This window comes from Plecotus auritus (assembly GCF_963455305.1).
Source record: "Plecotus auritus genome assembly, chromosome: 3".
NCBI lineage: Eukaryota > Metazoa > Chordata > Mammalia > Chiroptera > Vespertilionidae > Plecotus > Plecotus auritus.
Genome location: NC_137772.1, coordinates 150,816,127 through 150,834,391, shown reverse-complemented (window position 1 = coordinate 150,834,391; position 18,265 = coordinate 150,816,127). Strand labels below are relative to the sequence as shown.

General features: G+C 35.1%; 1 protein-coding gene across 2 annotated transcripts in view; it reads left to right on the top strand.

Moving 5' to 3' along the window:
• NAV3 (neuron navigator 3) overlaps positions 1–18,265 on the top strand; it is a 607,457-nt gene that overhangs the window by 384,210 nt on the left and 204,982 nt on the right. For both annotated transcript variants that reach the window (XM_080659233.1, XM_080659232.1), the window contains exons 6-7: positions 7,681–7,749; positions 11,128–11,279. In XM_080659233.1, coding sequence (XP_080515359.1) covers positions 7,681–7,749; positions 11,128–11,279 — 221 coding nt within the window. The remainder of the gene's footprint in view (positions 1–7,680; positions 7,750–11,127; positions 11,280–18,265) is intronic.

Here is an 18,265-nt window from a genome sequence, read left to right as displayed (position 1 = left end):
AAAGGTGGTTCTTCAATGTCCTTTGGGACAGTTTCTGGTGATTCTCATATATATACAACATAACTATATATATATATATATATATATATATATATGTATATATAGTTATGTTGTACTAAATTCACCTGAATATTTATAGAGCTTCCTATGGGGCCTTAGTACATTCAGGGGCTCACTAACCGATAAGGATACAGGCAGAGAACAGATGAGCTGGTCTTCAGGTAGGGCAGTCTAATTCTAGATTCTGTGCTATTGATAAATGTACTAGATTTTTACTGCTGGCATTTCAATTTAATGACTCACAGAAAGTAAATATTCAAATGTATCACTTTTTGCACACCTGCCTAATATTTTTGTGCTTCTCCTTTCAAGCTTGAAGTAAATTCAGTTTCCATTAAGTAACCAATGACATGTTTTAGGAAGGGGTTTGTGTTAGTAAACATGGTTTTAAGGGTTATACTTCTCAGTGCGAATAACTAATCCCTGCACATTTAAACTGACTTTTCCAAATTAAATATTTTCAGCATAGTGCCAATATAGGTAGGCAATCGACAAGTCTTTTTCATGATTCTTTAATTGGTTTATTGTATCAATGAATATAAAAAAGGAACACAAAACTGAATAAAATTTCTCAGTATCCTTGTCCATCTGTAAAAACTTTAAGGGTATGAAGTCAATTTCCTATTTATGTATGTATGTATGTATTTATTTATTTATTCATTCATTCAACATCCAAAAGTATTCATACACTTTATAAGAGAACCACTATAATAAGATCATACAGTGATCTTTACTTTATCTGTCCCATGAAAATGGACTTAGTCACGTGCGAATATCCATCTTCGTAGTATTTCCTGCTACTTCATTCAAAGTTTGACTAGTGACAAAACTTAGAAGTAGAGAATTATTTTTCTCTTTATACACTATACTAAGGACATTCCATCTTGTTCTACTATACTCTATTCCTCTGTAACTTTACTGTGCAATTCAAGAAGATGTCCTGGAGCAGTGGTCGGCAAACCGCGGCTCGCGAGCCGCGGTTTGCCGCTCTGTTGACTAATGAGTTTGCTGACCACTGGACTGGACTAAATGTTACCGTATAGTTGGAAGCTGTGAGGATTAGGCAATTGTGGCATATTGTGTGCAAAGAGGTAAAGGGTAGTATATGACAGTGGTCGGCAAACTCATTAGTCAACAGAGCGGCAAACCGTGGCTCGCGAGCCGCATATGGCTCGTGAGCCGCGGTTTGCCGACCGACCACTGCCCTGGAGCCATCTGAGATTCCTCCCTTTTCTACATTTTCTTTACCTATGATTATAACTTTTTGATTAACCATTTATTTACTTCCTGTGCCTCTGTCCTCATGTAGACCCTCATCTAGTCTTGCCTGAACTATAGCAGTGATTTCCTATTTGGTCTCTAGGCCCTTCCTCCTCTAATTCCACCTTTACACATCTAAGAAAAGAATCTCTCTAATCTGAGAATTCATCATTTATTCTATTAAAACCTTTGGTATTCCCACTGCAGGCAGGAGAAAGGCCCAGCTCCTTGGCCAGGTACTGTGGTTCTTCAGGTTCTTACCTGGGCAAACATTAGGTGTTAAAAGAATATTTCAGAATGAATGAATAAGAAAAAATACATTTTAAAATATTTGTAACTTTAACAAAAATCAAGACAATTCAAATATCAACAGTCCCAACTAAGATTTTTTTTGGAATAAACTTGTTAGCAGCTACTGGAAATAAAGAATGATAGATTGTGTGAGGCTCATATATTATGTTTTGGTGATTTTTAATGATGTACATGTATTTTATGTATGGGCTTACTTTTATTTTTGAGGATAAAAACTAAGGAGTAGGATTATATAATTTTTACTTCTGCATGGAAGTCCACTACTAGAATAGCTACAACAGAAATAGAATCTTCTACAAAAATCCTGTACTGAACCTTTCAACTGTAATGATATTTTGATGAGAGGTTAAAGAAGAGATGAAAATAATTTTTATTCTTATTCTGTTTTTTTTATTAATAAGTGTTGCTTGAATCCTGGCCAAGGATTTTGAGGCTAACACAGCAGCAGAAGAAAAAAAGTTATATGATTGATTGGCCATGTGTGCAATGGGCATGGGAATGGGAAGTTGTAAATAATATGCCATATTTTCTCTCCCTGACTAACATGCTGCTTAAAGTTTTTAAAGCTAGTGTTTACTTGGAAGATATGTGAGGAGAGCTGCTTTGATACTAAAAGTATCTTACCCTTTAACATTTGTTATTGCCTACTCTAGATTTCTACATGTGAACTGTTGAATGAAATTATTTAATGTTATCTTTATGAATGCTGAAGAGTACCTGTTGAAAGTAGATTTATTTGATATTGGAAGAGTGATTTTCTGTATGATGTATGAAATTACTGTTATAATATCTTGGAGGTATTTGTAGATCCACAAGGCAATGAATTAATAGCAAAAGAAGCATTAAAATATTACAATTTGTATTCAGTTTGCAAGAAGATGCTATGTTATGACACAATAGAGCACGGATTATAGAAATTAACAAACGAAAGTTTAAATTTCAACACTGCTACTTACAAGAGGTATAACTTGTACAAATTACTTAGTATTCAAATATTACCAGTATCACCCCAGTAAATTCAATGAAATAAAGAATTCCTGAAAATCAGCAAAAAAAATAATAATAAAGAAAGAAAGAATTGAGAAAATATAAACTGACTGTCACTTAATAAGGGCACAATGAAGAGTATGTTTCTGGATTTTCCTTTAGTATACTTTTGATCATTCCATTCTTGAAACAATTTTCCTAGCTGAAATGTGTTGTATCATTGTTTGATGCTACTCCCCAGTAATAATTAATAAATCATTGCCCTAACCGGTTTGGCTCAGTGGATAGAGCGTCGGCCTGCAGACTGAAGGGTCCCGGGTTCGATTCCGGTCAAGGGCATGTACCTTGGTTGCGGGCACATACCCAGTGGGGGGTGTGCAGGAGGCAGCTGATCGATGTTACTCTCTCATCGATGTTTCTAGCTCTCTATCCCTCTCCCTTCCTCTCTGTAAAAAATCAATAAAATATATTTAAAAAAAATAATTAATAAATCATTTAGTTATTGCACACATACTAACCCCATGAGAGGAACTGAGAATGCAAAAAAAAAAAAAATGTAATGCCTGACCTGGTGAACAAAAACCAATTAGTTCAGGAAACAGACATTTAATCTGATAAATTTCCATGTCAACTAAATAGAGCAGAATAAAGACCTATCCACCAGTGGGGGAGAAAAACTAACTCTGGACTTGAAACATGCTTCAACTTGAGTTGATGTCTGAGCAAGATTTTGAAATAGAAATAAGATTTTGTAATGTGGATAAGAGAAAGAACAGTATTTCAGATGAAGGAAACCTCATGAGAAAACCCATGGAATGATGGGGAAAAGGCCACAGGGAAGAGGTGTGGTGACAGTGGAGAACATGGGGTAGAGGATGTACAGAAGAGATGAAGCTGTGAAAGAGGATGGGAGACTTGCTGAAGCATCTATACCAAATCACAGAGCTTGGATTTTATCCTACAGACAAGTAGAGTCAACAACAGTTTCAAAAAAAAGAGATTGCCATCCATCCTTTCTTGGGAAAGTTAATTCTGTTGGCCGTGAGGATGATTTGATTTGCCTGAAAATAAAAATGGACTGATAACAAAGAGACTAATGAAGAGGTATTATTAGAGTCCAGGAAATAAATGGCAGGGAAGTAAAAAAAAAATGTGGGTAATTATCAGGACAACTCCATAATGTTCAATGGAGAAAATGTTGGTGACACCAAATTTAAATAGCAAAATCAAAGAGAGAAAAGGATGTTTTGAAAGAAGGAAAATGAGTTAGGTTTTGAATGTTTTTGGACTACCTGGCAGAAATGTAGGTGACAGGTCCAGGTGGAATATCTAAAAAGTATCAGTAAAATATTTAGAAAGGAGACTGAGTTTAGGATTGAGTTTTGAGTATAAAATATAGATTTGCTATAAAAAAAGAATGGAGAGAAAAAATAGCTGATGCCTAGGATTATGATTTTGAAACTATCCATGGTTATAGTACAAAATTTAGGGGAGGGGACAGTGAGTGGACCTTTATTTGGGAAATAGGAGGAGTGGCTGGAGAGATAGCTGTTGCGTTAAGAAAGATGAGATTAGGGTTTCTAGAGGAAGAAAGGAGTCAACAGTATCTGAAGTAGCAGCTGGTTACTAAATGAGGCATGCCGGGGATATGTCGATTATGCTGATAATGCAGTTTGAATTAGGAAACTACAAATTTGTTATTTCCCGCAAGGTTGTATGTGTGTGGTTCTTCTGTAGACACAGCTCCTTCAATTTTATTATGCCTGCGAAGCACCTGGGGATTCTGTTAACATGCAGATTCTGATTCAGTAGGTCTGGGAGGAGACCTAGATTTGGTCTTTCTGACAAGCCCCAGGTGGTGCCTATCTTGTTGGTCTGTGGACAGCACTTTGAGTAGAGAGGCTCTGGTGGTTAGTAAGGTGATTGAAATGCAGGATGTTTACTCTGAGAATTTTTTCTTGTAGTAAATGGATATTACAGTCCCACCTGGGAATTTGCACTGAGGCTGGATTAGAAAGTTCTGGCAGTTTGAATCTTTCTGTGTATTGGACACCAGATGAGTTTCATCCTTTTTTTTTTTATTGGCTGTCTCTAGTCTCCTTTTCCCTTCCATGTTAGGGGAAATAAAACTATTCTCTTGATATTCCACTTTATCAAGTAGATGAGCTGATACTTCCTTTAGTAGAACTCAGTGAGTCTCAAAATATTTATTTCTTTTGTGTTTTTGTTCCTGATATTTTTGCCACTCATTAGCTACTTTTGACAACATTTCAGGAAAAACATATGCAATCTTCAGTCCAGATGTCTGAAAAATCCATAGTTTACTGGTGTTCTGACTTTATTTATCTACCCCACTTGCCTCAGAGCTGTGTCTACATGTTCCTTGTGTCTGTTTTACTAATAAATCGTGTTAGCTGTACCTACTCACCTGCTTTTTGATAGTCTGTTTATAAATATGAAAATTGGGAAATGGTATTATAAGCATTCTGGAGGGGGTGAATGCTTTTTTACTGTGTAGGAAGTCATAGCCAGATTTAAACAAACAAACAAACAAACAAACAAACAAACAAAAAACTAAGAAAAATAAGAGGTGCTAGAGGTGTTGTGGGAAGAGCTGGGAGCTTGAGTTGTGTGATAAACATGGAAACTGAATGAGAACATAGATGCAAATGACATGGTCTTGATTGAACATCTGCAAGAATTAAAAGGAAAAAGGGAAGAATCAACGACTGATTCTTGAAACTGAGGTTTCAAGACCATAGGACTGAAAAAAAAGGTGATGCTATGAAGAGAAATCAACAAATTAAAGGATCTGATTAGGACTTAGGTAATAAAAGAAGAAAATTGGGGAGTTTAATATAGTGATTTTGAGGATCATGGGAATGGACATCTTTTACTCAGTTGATATTGATGGCTGTGAGTAGGTTGCAGACATTAATTCTAGTTTCTAGTATATTTTACTTGAAATCTTAGGTAAGAAACAAATTGCTCAGTGAAAGAATGCATGTAAGTATTTGAAGAAAGAGGACATAAGAAAAATAATTTCTTTAAAAGAAAGAGGGCCTTTAAAGGAAAGAAAAAGTGGACAACAATGGTGGCGGGCAAATCCATTGAGCTTATTGGTATGACAGTCTCTGAAAGAGGGAGACTGAAAAGGCAGAGGGAACTATGAGGCCAAATGCAAAGATGTTAAGAGTATGGTGAGAACTGAATACAACTCTGTGTTCTTTGATGAACAGTTTTGCAAGTGCAAGGAAAGCAAAGCAGAAGCCGTTTCAAAAGATTGAAGTATGAAGGCTTGGTATAAAGATATAGGCAACAAGGATTCTCTTGTATTACATTAGAAAACACATATGATCCATAAAACCAAATTGGTTTGGGCCATGTTCGTTGATCTCTCTAAATTTTGTTGTTGTTTTTTCACTTCTATACTAGAAATTATATTTCTTAAAATGGAAGAGAAACCAATGAGGTAGCTTCAAGTCCTTTGTTTTATTGCCATCTCTCCTGCTAATTTTGTGTTCAATTTGGAGAGTTACAGGATACCCCACAGAGGTGAAACTTTAGATAGTTCTTACTCTTGGATTGACACAATAGGCTGAGACATTCACAAAAGCTTTTCTTCACTTTAAATACTTTTATTTTTAAATTTTAAATTAATTTTCTTATTTCACTGAGACACTTTGGTTTTTATTTTAAATTATCCTCTTTTTTATTGCTACTGAGGCCATTTGGCCAGTTGACTCAGTGTCCAGTATACTTAGAATACAGAAAGCAATACTATATGCAAGTAATAACAAATCTCAAATCAAATGTGAAGAAACAAGTGCTCTGTGAACCTGAAAAGCTTCCTAGACATGAGGATTTATTCCTGTCTAGCCAGAAAGTTTTAAGGACCTGCATGTTCCCACCACAGACTGGCTCAACGGGGTAAAAGTTAACTTGGGAAATATGTCATCATCTTAAGAAACCCATCGTTGACTAAGATACCCTGTGCATGGCAGTAAAGCACCTGGATCTACTGAAGCAGGGCTCCAATTGACCCTTCTCCGCTGATTCCAACACTCCCATGTTGTTCCTGTTTCCTGGGAAACTATGCATGGAACAACTGTGTTCACAGAGTCATCCCAGTCACCTGAGAAGTGATTCTCCACACATCAGTCAACCCATGACCATCCCAGGGTGTGTGAGCATGTTTCAGGTCTCACTATATCCTTCAGAACACCAATTTCAGACCCCAGGGGTAATTCGGAAATCAATTTAACTCAAAGTACACATTTTTGTTTGGTTTATAACATATTCACTGCTCTTCAAAACTTAGTTTAAATAACATGTGTTTATGTGGTTTTGATTAAAGATTTTTTTATTTTAAAATCATTAAGAATTATAATTAAAGAATGCCCAAAAGCTGTCATTAATAATTGCTCAGTTTGTTTTTGAAGAATTTAACTCCAATTTAACCCCAATTTTTGTGTAATTCTTTCTCCAGAAAAACATCTGTATAGTTTACTTCCTTAAAACACTCTTATCTAGGATGGAAGAGCAACAACAATAAATTATTAGAAACCAGATATTTTAATCAGGTGGTTTTAAAACTAACAGTTAAGTTAAAACAGCAAATTAGAAGAGTTTATTAAAGAAAATAATGACTCATTTCATACTCTTATTTTCATTTTAACTTTTGGAGGAAGGTATCTTTCTATTATATAAGTAAAACTTTAGCTTTCCTGAAGTTTTCATAGTCATTTACAAAGGTTAAATATTTTAAAAGGTAAACTACTACTATTACAATAATGTGAATAGTATCACAGGCTTAATTTTAAAGTCAGTGATGACATTTTGTTACAGGGGGTGCATCACATTATTTCATAGTGTGTTCATAATCAAATGTCATGCTATATATGTTGCATTATCATAATTCTCTAATTAATTTATTCTTTGTACATGTGTATACATGTTCCAATTGCATTTCATTAACTCATAGTTTTCTTGTAAGTTTGTGCCTTCTTTCCATGTTCAAAGAATCTCTTTAATTCAATTTCTCTGTTTCTCCTCATACAGTCTGGCAGCCAGATATGCAACTCAGTCTAATCACAGTGGAATTGCAACCAGTCAAAAAAAGCCTACTAGGTCAGTTAATATCTCTAATGTATTGCTTAATAGTGATAATAAAGTAAATACCCCATGATACTTTGTCCTATCATTCTAATTGTTTTCAAAAATTACATACTTCTGGATGAAAAGTTTAGAAGACTGAATTCTTCTAAGAGGCTATTCTTATGCAGTCTCGGGGATGAACATGATGGTGTTAGATCATTAAAATGGGATTTGGCTGCTTCTAATTTAGGTTTGTCATACATAGTGCTATAACTGGGCTGAAGTCTAGCTTCCAGGCTTAGAGAAAGTCAAAGAAGAAATTGCTTGGAGGAACCCACTCAGGTCACGGAATCTGGAAGTTGTGCACGAACATTACAATTGCTTTCTGAGATGGGCATGCATTAATTATTGCACATTTTGAAGCAGAATGAAGAAACACTGGCAGACTTATGTGGGGAAGTTAGCACCAGGTCAGCCTGGCCTGTTCTTTTATCTATCATAGATTTAATGTTGGCTTCTTTATGATGTATGTATTTTAAAGACAGTCTGTTATAATAAATGTCATTTCATTATGTGCTGTTTGGAAAATACGAAAATACTGGTATATGAAAATGTGTTGAAAGTGTTTGGTTCCCTTTTCATTGTGAAGTTGCTGAAGGATGATGGTAGCGTGGAACAGCTGAGCGAAGCCATAGCAGATATGTTTTGTACCCTGATTATTATGTGATTATATATGCCTCTCATTCGCTGGGGAAGTATCTCAGGGGTGGTTTACTGGTCACTGCTGTGATGATGAATCATGGTGTGCAGTGTTTGACCACAAGGACTGCTTATGATACCTTGACTTGAGGTATGTGCTTTTCCCCTCACCTCGGTTTTCTAAGTTATGCTCATTTCCATAATAATTAGAATTATTCTGGAGAGAAAAATTAAAGGGGTATTCAGTGAAAATTAGCAGAGATGTTATAAATCAAACAGTGAGCTGTCATGTACATAAGCATTTTTATTACCACTTCCAAGACTGATGCATATAAAATATATTTTAAGGACTTTGATTTAATAGAACATCTCGATTTCTTCCTTTTTTTAGCTTTATTCTCATTTCTCTTTTTATTACTTTGATGAATGATCTGGAGCTCTGGCTGCCTGTCAAATGAGGGTAATGAGAAGAGCAAATGGATTTTTTAATTTGTTTTACTGAGAACTAAAGATCACTTGGCTTCATGGGTCACAGTAAAGATTAAAATACATTTTAATTGCTTTCTAGAAACAGATGAACTTTTATTGCAAGCAGGGCAAGTTTGGTGGCAAAGTTTGTTTATACATGTGAGTTTGGAAAGAACTTTTAAAATCTATGACTGGGTCTACAGGAATAGTTTTTAAATTTATTATGATTGGGACATTTGGCCAAATTAATTATTGAGTCCTTTGTGCGAAGGGCAATCACTGGCTCTCAGAATCCCTGTCTGTGGTTATTGTGCTTTAACTTACAATGTCCGTTATTCAATTTGAGCAAAAATGTAATGGCTGGAATCATTTGGAAAAAATTCTAATCTTGTGTATGACACAGCCTCTCATTAGCAAAATAGCTGATGAGATCTTTATTAGCCACATATTTAAACTCCAAAATACAATCAACATTTTGAAACTATTAACTATTCCAAGAAATCAAGACTTCTGTTTTTAAGCTGCTATTTGTGTTTTCCTTATGTTCATTCCATTTTGCAATACCCGTTACTGTTTTAAAAAGTATTTACATTATTTAAGCATTCAATTTCCTAATCATCTATGGGAATAATATATTAAGTAATATTGTAAATTGATTTAAAATGTGAATATTGTCACACTGGTTGTGAAATTGTGATATATTAGGCACCAATATGACAGATATAAACATTCTTTTATTTTAGACATTTTATAAAAGGTACCAGTAAAAAATTCAGTGATGTTTTATAAGTTCTGGGTTATTTATGTGGGTTTTCTTCTCTTTTAAAAAGGAAATTATCACAGCAGTACACAGCAGCATTCACATGGTGGCAGCAAACACTACCAAGTGGCTAGCAACCTTTACTGTCATGTATACATCTCAGAATGCCAGTATTAGTTCTTTTTTTTTTTTTTTTTAAATATATTTTATTAATTTTTTACAGAGAGGAAGAGAGAGGAGAGGGATAGAGAGCTAGAAACATCGATGAGAGAGAAACATCGATCAGCTGCCTCCTGCACACCTCCCACAGGGGATGTGCCCGCAACCAAGGTACATGCCCTTGACCGGAATCGAACCCGGGACCCTTCAGTCCGCAGGCCGACGCTCTATCCACTGAGCCAAACCGGTTTCGGCACCAGTATTAGTTCTTAATTCCTAGTTTTTAATTCATGTGGATTGATTTTATTATATCTACAAGATATGTTAGTATAAAATAAAATATAGTAATTGCACATTTTAAGCACAATTCATGAAAAAAAAATTGATACTTGAAATTTTAACATGGAAACCATTTAAATAGTAAAAGAAATGATCCAAACTGATATTTATAGTCCAAATACAAAAACTGAAGATTATAACTTCCTGCCAAACTTCCCCTAATTTCAAGACATTCTGCACATATTTCATAGTGCTCTGTCCTTCATAAAGGATAGCCGAAACTACTGTCAGTGTAGGTGTATTTTAAATTGTTTTTCTGTGAACAGAGATTTTCTTCTGCTGAGACCTGTGTCTTTTCTTGTTATATTGCCTCTATGATCAGTTGGCTACACTTATGAGGTGCTTACCTTTGGCAACAGAATGAAAGTTTTTATGACAATGAGATTGGTCAGAAATGAATGGACTCGTGACCTTACTCTGCATTCCAGGTTTTAGAGTAGCTAGCTAGCTTAAGTATTCAATAAGTAGTTACTCTTTGCAGTTGGTTCAGTATCTTCATTCTTCTTGTTATTGATGTACAAGTTGATTTAGGATACAGCTACTGGAGATAAAAACAAATATCTATACAGTGATAAGAACAGCTTAAACAACTGCAGGTAGCTGGTTAATGCCCTGAGAACATAATAAAGTGTTATTATTTCCCTCACTTTTTATGTAATTGTTACAGTACTTTTAAGTCAAATTTTTATTCATCAGGGTATGGTAAGTTCGGTTTCTTTCAGCTAAAGGTGACTTGATTTCTAATTGCTCTATATTATTAATATACTTTGGAGCTATATTTATTGAAAAGTGAAATAAGATTTTTTTTCTGAAGATTCTCAAACCTTAGCTACTTATTTGTCGCTTAAAGCAACATTTTCTGCTGCGTAGATTTTAGAATGTCATATGTTGTGATTTTCCTATGAATTCTTCCCTATTCAGAACCTCCTGCTCCACAGCTTTTCAGAATGTACAATAATGATGTAATTTTTCTTGTACTATTTCAGGCTTCCAGGTCCCTCTAGGGTGCCCGCTGCGGGCAGCAGCAGCAGCAGCAGCAGCAAGGCCCAGGGAGCCTCTAACTTAAATAGGAGAAGTCAGAGCTTTAACAGCATTGACAAAAACAAGCCTCCAACATATGCAAATGGCAATGAAAAAGGTAAGTGTCAGCCTTTTGCAGCATGATGACATCAGTTGAACATATGCGTATCATCAATTACATACTAAGTGTAATATTTGAGCAGTGTATATGGAAACGTCACCAGTGACGTTTCCTGTGTTTTCTAACTGCCCCTCCTGGATTCCATCTTTCTTCAGGGCTTTTCTTATCTGAAGATCATTTTAAAGATACAGACTCATTTATGTTTCAGTGGTTAATTGTATACAGAATAAGATCTCTTTCTCAAATAGTTTCTCCCGGAGGCATATAAATAGCATTTTGTTTTGTCTTCTCATGTTTTATGAACATTTATCCTGAAATCATACATTTATATTAAATTATTTGAATCCTTAGCTTTAGTTAACATAAATAAGTACCATAGTGTTTTGGGCAATTAAGGTTGGAGCGTAAACATTTGAGGGATAATTATGATGGGTATTTAATCTTTGAAACTTGTAAAGAAACAAATTATTCATGTTTATTTTATTATTCTTGAAAGAATGCATAATAGAAATATCAAAACTCAAAGTTATCAGTAAGAAAGAACACAGTGAAAGTCTGTGCTAAAGTCAGGTTATATATTAACTGTACGATGGACAGTTTTCTGCAGTGTACATAATGTGCATTTAAAGAGGTGCTGGCTTGATGCATCTCACCGTGGAGCATGGGTACAAGCAAGCGAGTATGTAGTTTACACCTAAATCACGAGAAAAATCAAGATCCTATACTATTGTAAGCAATGTAACTGTGTGAGGGACTGCAGCTTCTGCTGGATTTTGAAGTACCTTTTTCAAATCAGTAGAATTTAAACTTCTCGTCACAATATAGAACTCTACATGCAACAAGACATGAAACTCAAAAGTGACAAATATGTTTAGTTAATATAACAGTTGGCAAATTTTGTTTAACGAATTTAACCAGGGAGGACCTTTTTTTTGCTCAGATTACATTTCAAGTTGTTTCCTAGATGAGTTGATTAGACAGCTTTCTCTTACTCAGACAAATTGACTATGAATTAAGTACTTTTGTGAGAATTTCCCATCATTAATACAAAACTGGACAGCCCATAAATTTCTGAAAGCAAAGCAATGGGTGTTTGTTTGTTTGTTTGTTTGTTTGTTTTTATTGATTTCAGAAAGGAAGAGGGAGAGAGAGAGAGAAAAACATCAATGATGAGAGAGAATCATTGATCAGCTGCCTCCTGAACACCCTCTACTGGGGATCGAGCCCGCAACCTGGGCATATGCCCTTGACTGGAATCAAACCCAGGACCTTTCAGTCGCAGGCCAATGCTCTATCCACTGAGCCAAACCAGCTAGCGCAAAGAAATGTGTTTTGATACTGAAATAGCTCTAGTTTTTTAACCTAATGGAAAAATAAAAAAATAATGGGTATTTGGAAGTTAGGTGTTTGTCTTTAAGATATAGAATAAACCATTGATTGAAGAACTTAAGATGTATTACCTAAAACTTCTATTTTTCCTGGGGATAAAAAGGAAAACAATTTCTTATCAGAAAAAACATTTCTCTCGTTTTGATACTTTCCTAGAAAGTGTCATACAGGGTCTGTATGTAATGTGAAATTCTAAGGGAAACTAAACATATATGGAGTTGTCCTGAACAGGCTGCTTAAGTATCCAATTTAGCTATGTGATATACACTGAGTGGCCAGATTATTATGATCTCTGAACGCATAATAATCTGGCCACTCAGAGTGTGTGTGTGTGTGTGTGTGTGTGTGTGTGTGTGTGTGTGTATACACAGAGGCCCGGTGCATGAATTCATGCATGGGTGGGGTCCAGCCAGCCTGGCCAGGGGGAGGGGACATGGGCAGTTGGCCGGCCTGCCTGCTGGTCGAACTCCTGGTCGAGGGGACAATTTGCATATCATCAGCCTTTTATTATATAGGATATACACTGAGTGGCCAGATTATTATGCATTCAGAGATCATAATAATCTGGCCACTCAGTGTATAATATTTAGCTACAGTTATATAATATTTTTCAAGCAATTACTAATAACATTGTCAAAGAGACCTAGAAATGCTTTAGATGACCTAACACTTTGATATCATAATATATCTGAATTTTCCTGTTGTGTGAAATAATTTTTTAAAAGAGCCTGGTGTTTAAAAGTAAAAATCCAAAAGTAGGCAAGCGGTCATATATTTTCATAGTCTCTCAGTATCTCAAGTATATTTAGGAAGTAGTGCTAAATTAGAAAACAGCAATATTTACAGTAACCACAAGGTGGAGACAGATGACATACATTATGAGGTTCTTGACCATGAAAAGCAGATATCCTTAGGTCCAAAACTAGAGCAAAAAACAAAAGTTTTCATGGTGAGTTCTATCTATCTGGAATTTATTTTATATGCTACATGGCATTTTCTGTAAATAAGGAGTTACAAATTTATGTCAATATATCCAATATCAATGTTTCTAAATTAGTATTTGTGTCATGATATTTTATATTTCAAAAACATAAATTATGAGAGCAAACAAAATAATAATAAACATTTCATAAGAAACTGTAATTTGTTCTTTACACTATTTCAGTGGTATATCTTTTTTGGTATGAATATTTTATTTAACCTTTTTGACATGAAGATTTGTAGTGGTGGCATAACTTATATAACAATGCAAGATTCCATCTGCTTACATGTTGATCTCTGTCAAAGCTAGTTTGCATACATATCCTGGCCATAACTAAATGAGTTATGTAAAATTAAGTAAGAATTTTCAAAGGTTACAGTATTATAATGACAGAATTCAGATAGTACTAGCTTTCATATTCTAATTCTAATTGCTATTCCTTTAAGTTCTTAGAAATTATAACTCTTAAAATTAATAAATTAGGATATTTTTCTAAAGGATTAACCAAATTAATCTCTAATGTGCTCCCTAAATGCTTGTAAATATAAATATACTTTCTTCCTTCTTTTACAAGTCTTAGTTGATAAGTGATATGAATCTACTGAAGAATCTCTAGAATTTATAATAGACTAGAGGCCTGGGGCACGAAATTCATGCACTCGGGGGGCGGGGGTCCCTCAGCCCGGCCTGTGCCCTCTCGCAGTCTGGGACCCCTCAGGGGATGTCTGACTGATGGCTTAGGCCCGCTCCCTCCAAGAGCGGGCCTAAGCCATCAGTCAGACATCCTTAGCGCTGCCCTGGTGGTCAGACTGTGTCATAGCGACCAGTCGGTCCACTGTTCAGTCTATTTGCATATTAGCCTTTTATTATATAGGATAGTAAAGGTTTATTCACAATTAAAACAATTTCATTTCCCTGTTTTAAAAATACTTTTGAAAGCACAGTAGCTTTTCACATATATGGGATTGTAAAATAGCTTATTTGCAAATTGAGTGACATCCAATAAAAAGAAATCATAGAGAATCATAAACTGCACTTCAAAAGATACATCTCACATTATTTTAATAATAATGTTCATTTCAGCGTTTCACTAAATGAATTAAATATCAGTGAACATGGCCATAGATTATCACTAGAAGAGAAGGCTGAAATAGAAATACTGTTGTAGAAGGCAATGTCATCCCACCATTCTGTTTAAATGGGAAATTTTTTTTCTCAAAACAAGTGGCAAAATGAAGATAGCATTGTTTCTAGAAAAATCCTTTCTTTTGAGAGTCCACATTTATTCTCTTGGTCACCTGCCATTCAGAAAATAAGAATGAATAAGTAATATGTCCTGACACCAGCATTTATCACTTTGCCCATGTACCTGACAAGAGTACTCTAGACAGATATATGCTTTAAAGAAACATCAAATACCTGTTCACTGGCAATCAGGGATCCTAAGAAAATGATGCCCTGATTCATTTGGACATACACTTTATGTTCCTGAAGTAAATTATCATAAGAAATCATCCTTGTTTGATAAAATATGGATAAGTATGAAAAAGGTTAAACAGCTTGGAATTATTGGGAATGTTAATATTCCTAGCTCTATCTGGAATTCATTTTCTAAATGATGATCTATAAACACTTATTATTTGACAGTTTGTTAGCAGAGAGTTGTTTTTCCATGTTGCTAGGAGATATGCCCCAGCACCGGAGGGCATGCTGCCATCTTTTCCTTGTTTCTCCCGTGTGATGTGTACATTGTACCTGTGCATCGACTGAAGGTGACCCATCCCGTCTTCTTCTGGGTCTTAATGAAGTATCTTTTGGGTGGAAGTGTTTACTTTTATTGACACAACATACATCTAATAGGATCCATACTAAGAATTTAGCAACATTTGCAATTGAACTTTTGAAAACTATAAGGTTGAATGTGAATGTTGCATTAGCCATGGAATTTTGACTGCTATAAATATAGATATCTACTTCTTAAGAAGTATTTTCTCCATTTTTCTTTTAGGGGAATGTAAATCCTCTGACACCCCTCCGCCCCCCGAGATTAACTAATTTAGGAAGTACTTTTTTTTTTTAATATATTTTATTGATTTTTTACAGAGAGGAAGGAAGAGGGATAGATAGTCAGAAACATCGATGAGAGAGAAACATCGATCAGCTGCCTCTTGCACACCTCCTAGTGGGGATATGCCCGCAACCAAGTTACATGCCCTTGACCGGAATCGAACCCGGGACCTTTCAGTCCTCAGGCTGACGCTCTATCCACTGAGCCAAACCGGTTTTGGCAGGAAGTACTTTTTTTTAATTTAAATTTTATTTTTAGTTGATTTTTAGTGAGAGAGGGAGAGAGATAAACACCGTTGTGAGAGCGATTCACTGATCGGCTGCCTCCAGCACAGCCCTTACTGGGAATCAAGCCTCCAACCTGGGCATATGACCTGACAGGAAACTAAACTGACATTTCAAAACAGGATGACACTCAACCAACTGGCCAGGGCTAAATTTTATTTTTAAATTACAGTTGACATTCCATATTATTTTGTTTTAATTTCAGGTATACAGCATAGTAGTTAGACATTCATATATTTTATAAAGTGTTCCCCCCTGATATTTCCAGTACCTATCTGGTACCATATATAACTATTACAACATATTTCCTATTCCCTATTCTGTATTTTACATCCCAATGACTATTTTGTAACTACCAATTTGTACTTTTTAATCCCTTCACATTTTTCACCCATTTCTCCAACCATTAGACTTTTCTCTGTATCTGTGAACCTCTTTCTGTTTTGTTTGTTCATTTGTTTTGTTCTTTAGACTCCACATATAAGCAAAATCATATGGTATTTGTCTTTCTCTGATTGACAACTTATTTCACTCAGCGTAGTACCCTCTAGGTTCATCCACTCTGTTGTAAATGGTAAGATTTCATTCTTTTCTATGGCTGAGTAATATTCCTTTGTATATATGTACCACAGCTTTGTTATCCACTCATCTATTGATGGGCACTTGAGTTGCTTCCATAACTGGACTATTGTAAATAATGCTGCAATAAACATAGGGGTGCATATATTTTTTGAATTAGTGCTTTGGGTTTCTTCAGATATATACCCAGAAGTGGAATCGCTGGGTCATAAGGCAGTTCCATTTTTTATTATTTGTGGATATTCCTTACTGTTTTCCCATATACACCAGTCTGCATTCCCACATCCAATGCATGAGCCTTCCCTTGTCTCCTCATCCTCACCAACACTTGTTGTTTATTGACTTGTGGGTCAACAAACAACAAGTGTTGTTGTTGTTTTAAATTACTCTGTAATGACTGTGAGATCAATGAACTGTTTTATTTTCAAGGCAATGCAGATATATCTTATTTATATTCCTTCACTGATTATTTAATTATGTATTTCACCATGACTTTTATTTTCTTAATACTTACATTAGCCTGAAAAAAAATGTTTACATGATAATTTCAACTTAATCTTTGGGATTTTCATGAGGTAACATAATTAGGTACATATATCAGGTGCTATGGTTAATAGACATGGGAGCATATGTTGTTTGCTCATGTATAAATGCTCATATTGAGGTGTATACATATTATACATGCCTATACAGAAATTGCATACTTTTTTAAAACTGGCTGGTGAATGGAAGCTTCCCTAAATTTTACAATACTCCACCAAGTGGCACTCTAACATTGGGAGTGGTACAAAATAAGCATGTGCTGAATGCTCAGGTCCTCTAGGATCCATGTTTTGCTGAGTCATAAAATTGATGAGGGAGGTATTGCACAAGCAATCATTTATGGAAGAGAGTTCGGTGAGGTGAACAAGGGGCCAGCAGGTTACAGTGTGTGTGTGTGTGTGTGTGTGTATATATATATATATATATATATATATATATATATATATATATAATTGGATTTGAATGCTACTTTTTTTTTTACGTTGTAAAATGTTCAAAAGTATTTTGGTGTGTATTATGAAATGAGAGTCTAAATTTATTATTTGCCAAACTAATTGCTATGGCCACATTGATTAATCATTTTTCTCCCTTTCACAGTGTTCTGTGATGCTTAAATTGTCCTAAGTTTAGCAGGAGACATATATATCACTGAGTACAATGCTGCTACACAGTGAATCCTTTCAAAAGAATCCTGCTGTTGTCATCCACATTGTTGTTGCTTTTTGTTACCATTTGGGTTGAAAGCTGGTTTGCTTCCATTTAAGTAATACACTATTCTGTGAGGAAGAGGAAATAATGTTGAGTATGTTCCCTGTATCCTTTCTGAGGCTAATAACACTGTTGGCACATCTAGCTAGGCTCTAGAGCAAACTGAAGTTCCACAGAGAAATCTCCTAGATGAGGAGGCAAGGGAGGGAAAATGGGAGATATCTACAATACTATCAACCAAAAAAATACATATATTTGTTATGTATATGTACATTATGTACATATACATAACAAATATATGTATTTTATACATACATATATATATATGTATTAATTTACCTCCATGTATTAATTTTAGAACTAGATTGGCATTTTCCCCAGGTAATCAATGTTATTGTTTTGCAAGATGAGATCATTAAAAATGAACTCT